The following is a 5,542-nucleotide window of genomic DNA, read 5'->3' as shown; positions in this document are numbered from 1 at the left end:
TTCGCCGTAACTTTGATAGTAAAATACTATGAGATTTGTTTAGTTAGAGGATGATTTCGATTTGGTTTAGTTTTCTTCACGAGTCTACAAAATCTTTATTAAAAGCCTACAAAAGGGGAATGTATTAAATACTAAAAACAAAAGGACTGCCATCAGACCCTTAGACATTTATCATATTATGTAGGATGGAAAAATTCAATCTAGATCACTCATGTCCCTCATCATGAATGTATACATCAACCATATATATGGTCATCCTATTACAAACAACATTTGAACGACAATAAAGTACTTTACTCCATATTTAAGATCCATAGTAGTTTCATGTCGAAGGGTAGTATGCACCACTATTACCATGAGAACAACTTATGTAACTTACATAATATTATATGTGCTATTCTCATGGCGAGTTAATCCTATATAAATATTACTCCAAATAGTTATACATATATGAAGACTTGATAACTATTTACCCATGATTCGTGAGATGTGATCATCAATATATCTATATAATAATATTGATGCTTTAATTCTACCATACTTCTTAATAAAGCTTGACTACGTATACTTTAAGAATATGTTTGATTGGGTTTCACGATTTAGTCATACTTAATGTTTCATCAAAGGGCAAGTTCTAATAAAACTGTTGGCCTCCATTTCTTACACCAAGGATCTTTCACTAGAACTATAGTTAATCAGGCATACACCTTGCAGTGATATATTTGTAAAAGACACGCATGGGCTGACATGGGGACCAGGACCGGTCCTGACATTTTAGAGGCCCGGGGCAAATAAGAAAAATAGACCCCTAATAAAAAACTGAAGAACTAACCTTAAATTTTAATTTTATTTTTTTATCCTATTTTTAAATTAAAGGTTGATGATTATATGTAAATATAAAAACGCATACGAGCAAATAATTTGATTAGCTTGGTTGGTCATAGTAGAACTTATATTTTCAAATCGCACGAATTCGACTTCATCTTTTGATTTAAGGATTAGATCAAATTTCTGATTCCAATTCTTAACTTTTAGATATTTGTCAGACACAAAAGTTCTAACATATCTTAAAATATTACATAATTTTTAAAAAGCTTAAAAATATATTAGAAATTATTTTAATTACTTTTTATAAATTAAAAGAATAATTTCGACATCTAATTATTTAAATTTTTATCATTAAAGATTATATTATAATATAACTTAAACCATATAGTTTTTTAAAACGATTTATCTAAACATTAATTTTTTTTAAAATAATACTATATTTAAGTGATATTTTAAAATTTTTAAAAATAATACTATAAAGTCAATTTTAATAAATAAATAATTTTAAGTGTTGCCAAAATAACAAAGCCAGGTAATGAACCCACGTGCAGTATTCCAAGACTCGTGAATCTTCAATTGAAAATACCATCTGCTAGGATAAGTTAACGTTTTTGAAATTATCTTGAAATATATTGTATTTAATATAGTATGTTTTAATTTTCAAAGCCCATAAATTAATACTTGAAGGCCCTATTTTTTGTGAGGCCCTAGGCTATGGGCCTGCTTGCCCTGGCCCAGGGCCGGCCCTAAGGGGACTAACCCCTAATAGGCGTCTGTATAAGGGTATGTCGACTAGATCCGACCCCCCATCAATGACTCACCCCAGGGAGAAAGCATGGATAGTGATGTGTATGATGTCCATAAACACATGTGGAAGCAGTTACAACCACGATTCTTGAGAAGTAGAGAATCTACGGGCTTCATGGTCAAGGTGGAACCATTTCCACTTTTTATGATCACCCAAATCTAGGGATATAGATCTCAATAAATACCTGAACCTTAAGGTTGAGGGGACGATCACACATTCATATGAAAACACTCCTAAAATAGAGCTTTTCACCCTCGTGAGCTTGCTCTCACCCCACAAAAACATTAAAGCCTCTAGCAACCCTTACCAGCTTAGGGTTGCTATGCTCCTTTACTTTATTTAACAAGTACAATGGCGCCTCTAGTGGCGTCCCGGTAAAACAAACTTATGCCACACCTTCTATTATTACTGGTGTAACACCCATTTCTAACCCCTAAGAAATTATAGCATAATCAGAGTGAAATAGTATGCATAACATCAAAAGGGTGTCACATGGTGCTTACAAAAACCAACGAAACAACATAAACATACACCTGGTCATAATCATAACACATATTGAAACATCATGTTTTATCAACTTATGCATATCATAGCGGAATATTTATTTTCTCAAATATTATCAATGATTATATCCCATACTATAATCATATAATCAAGACATTAGGCACTAAGGCCACTCATCGTATCATCTCAAAATACAATATCAAATGGAGAGTATAACAACATTTCTCAATTAAAAATATGAGTTCAAACATAAAACCTTGTGTTACATAACCAGAGCATGACTCACTACCTAATGTAAGGAAATAACACGATCTAACTCCTCCGACTAATCCCCGTGAGAAGCACCACTATCTTCGGTACCTGAGCGATGTCATATAAAACATCATTTCAACAAAAATGTGAGAATTCACATCATTATAGAAATATATAATAATAAGCAATGTATAAGATACATAGATTAAGAATTCATCACACTTCGCATAATCATCTATGCAACATAACTTGACAATTTCAAATACCAAAGTAATCAAATACACGCATTACAAGTATAGAAATACGCTAATTATCGCATATAGCACAATTACCACCAATGTTACATACATGTAATAATTAACCAATTATCACATATTGCAAACCCAAAACAAACATCACATAAAAACAAATGTAACTCTAATGCAATCAATGCGACTCATGCATGTGGTACCAACGTGAACATCAAGCTCACTCGCTCCCGATTCAATATCTAGAACCAGAGCCACGCTTCCAATCTGGACAAGACCAATGCCAAAATATGAACATATAGTCCACCGCTTCTATTTCCAAACAAGGATCAAAGCCACCGCTTCTATTTCCACACAACGATCAAATCCCCCAACGGAATAATAAGATTCCCCATGAATGCATGTACAATTACCAAAAACTTATGCAATTAAGATTATCCATATAATCTTAACATCCAAGCATATCACCATAATTCAACATATTGAATTATCCACCAATTGTACAACATACACTCATCATGAAAAACAACATCAACAATGCATTCAAATAGCACTAAACATTTACACATATTACGAATAACATATAACATGTCATACCAACACATGTTATTCACATCTCATCAATTTATGACATATGTATACATAAATACATGTCATTTTCACAACCACACACATATTAAATAATTCAATGCCAACAAACATAGTTTTATCTTAAAGTTTATTGCATTAGCTTCCTAGTTCTTCGAACGACACACAAAACGGAGTTACGGTTCAAAAGTTATGGTCTTTACAAAAATTGCTCAAATTGGATAACTCGCGGGACTGCTCAGGTCGACCCATAATTCGACTCATACTGAGCCTTCCAATAAGCGATGCGTCGACTCATACCCTGCAGCGATCGACCGCTCACTCGAATGCAAGAAATCCTTGCCTTTATGGGTCTGCTCAGGTCGACCCTCCCCCTCTGCATAGGTCAACTCATACTGTTTGAAATCCCAAAAATCACTATTTTTCTTCCTTATTCACCTCATACAACCACCATTAACCAATATACATTCTATGTATCATTTGAAAGCAAATACCTCATCAATTTATTAAACAACATCCAATTACTATCATCAAAACAAGATTAAAAACACCAATTCATGGATTCCATTTCAAAACCTAAACATTCAAAACCTAGAAATTGAAATACCCATTCCTAAATAAAGTATTCTACCCATTGCATAAATCATATACACCCATAATAACATGAAATTCCATCCTTACCTTGAGTGTAAATCTATTTCTAGCGTTTCCTCTTTCTCCTCTTTTCTCCTTTTCTCTTCTTCTCTTTTATTGTTTTCTTCTTTTGTTTTTCACAAAATGATTCTCTAACCTAGCTTTCCTTACTAACTAGTGTTTTAGTGATTGGGCTTACTAATACACGCCCCCTTATTGCTTCTATTTCTCATAATTAGGCCCAATAGCTTATTTCTATCATTATACCTAATAACCCAAATAACACATAATCACACAACTTAATTAATTACTATGCCACATAATAAATAAATAAAATAATAAAATAACTAATAAATAAAATCGGGATGTTACAACTCTCCCCTACTTGAAAGATTTTCGTCCTCGAAAATTACCTCAAACGAACAACTCAGGATATGAATCCTTCATCCGACTCTCAAGCTCCCAAGTCACATTACCGTCTGTTGGTTCTCCCCAAACCACTTTCACCAAAGCGATCTCTTTACCTCGAAGTCGTTTCACTTCTCAATCCTCTATCCACATAGGTGATGTCTCAACAGTCAAATCATCCCTTACTTGCACATCATCTGATTGGACAACATGAGATGGATTCGCAATGTATCTCCTAAACTGAGACACATGAAACACATCATGGAGATTGGCAAGTGACAGTGACAAAGCAATCCAATGTGCCACTTCACCTACTCTCTCGGAAATCTGATAAGGACTAATAAAATGCAACATCAACTTACGCGACTTCAAAGCTCTACCACCACTAGTTACCAGAGTAACTCTAAGAAACACATGATCTCCAACCTCAAACTCATGCTCTTTCCTTCTCTTATCATGACAACTCTTCTGACGACTATGAGAAGCCTCCATCTTCTCCTGAATAATCTTAATCTTCTCTGTAGTCTGTTTAACTATCTCAAGTCCAACCATAACACTTTTTCCAGATTCATACCAACACAAATGCGTCTTACACTTCCTACCATTCAAAGCCTCAAACGGTGCCATCCTAATACTCGAATGGAAACTGTTATTATAAGTAAACTCAATCAAAGGCAAAAAATATATCCCTATAACCTCCTTGTTCGAAAATGCAAGCTCTCAAAAGATCCTCCAGCGACTGAATCGTCCTCTTAGTCTGACCATCAGTTTGCGGATGATACGCCGAACTCTAATGCAACTTTGTACCCAAAGCACTTTGCAAACCTTCCTAAAATCTCAAAGTAAACCTCATATCTCTATCATAAACAATACTTGACGGAATATCATGCAAACTCACAATCTTCTCAACATATAACTTAGCAAACCTTTCCATCAGATAATTCATCCTGATCGGAATAAAGTGAGCGAATTTCGTCAACCTATCCACAATAACCCAAATAGCTTCACAATTACTCGGTGTCCTCGGCAAACCCAAAACAAAATCCATAGAAATGTTATCCCATTTCCACTCAGGAATAGATAACGGTTGCAACAATCTAGGCAGTTTCTGATGTTCAATCTTTGACTTATGACAGATCAAACAAGAATACACAAATTCTGTAATATCCTTCATACCGGACCACCAAAACAATTTCCTCAAATCTTGATACATCTTGGTAGCACCAAGATGAATACTCAAACCACTACGATATATTTCATCAAGAATCCTTTT

General features: G+C 34.3%; 1 protein-coding gene across 1 annotated transcript; it reads right to left on the bottom strand.

Moving 5' to 3' along the window:
* Nucleotides 1–4,404: 4,404 nt before the first annotated feature.
* LOC131632950 (uncharacterized) lies at nt 4,405–5,317 on the bottom strand. Its single transcript, XM_058903684.1, has 2 exons — nt 5,118–5,317; nt 4,405–4,915 (listed from the first exon to the last, which is right to left on the bottom strand). The coding sequence occupies exons 1-2, from the start codon at nt 5,315–5,317 to the stop codon at nt 4,405–4,407; spliced, it is 711 nt and encodes a 236-aa protein (XP_058759667.1).
* Between the last annotated feature and the right edge of the window lie 225 nt (nt 5,318–5,542).

The sequence above is a fragment of the Vicia villosa genome, linkage group LG1, assembly GCF_029867415.1.
Source record: "Vicia villosa cultivar HV-30 ecotype Madison, WI linkage group LG1, Vvil1.0, whole genome shotgun sequence".
Classification (NCBI taxonomy): Eukaryota; Viridiplantae; Streptophyta; class Magnoliopsida; order Fabales; family Fabaceae; genus Vicia; species Vicia villosa.
The sequence above is the reverse complement of the archived record's forward strand: the minus strand, read 5'-3'. Positions and strand labels throughout refer to the sequence as shown.

Bases quoted from the DNA above. Each gene is read 5' to 3' on its own strand.
- LOC131632950 (XM_058903684.1), bottom strand. From the start codon at position 5,317: ATGGATTTTGTTTTGGGTTTGCCGAGGACACCGAGTAATTGTGAAGCT. The intron at 4,916-5,117 runs GTTTACTTTGAG...TTATAATAACAG, and splicing joins GTTTATGATAGAGATATGAG to TTTCCATTCGAGTATTAGGA.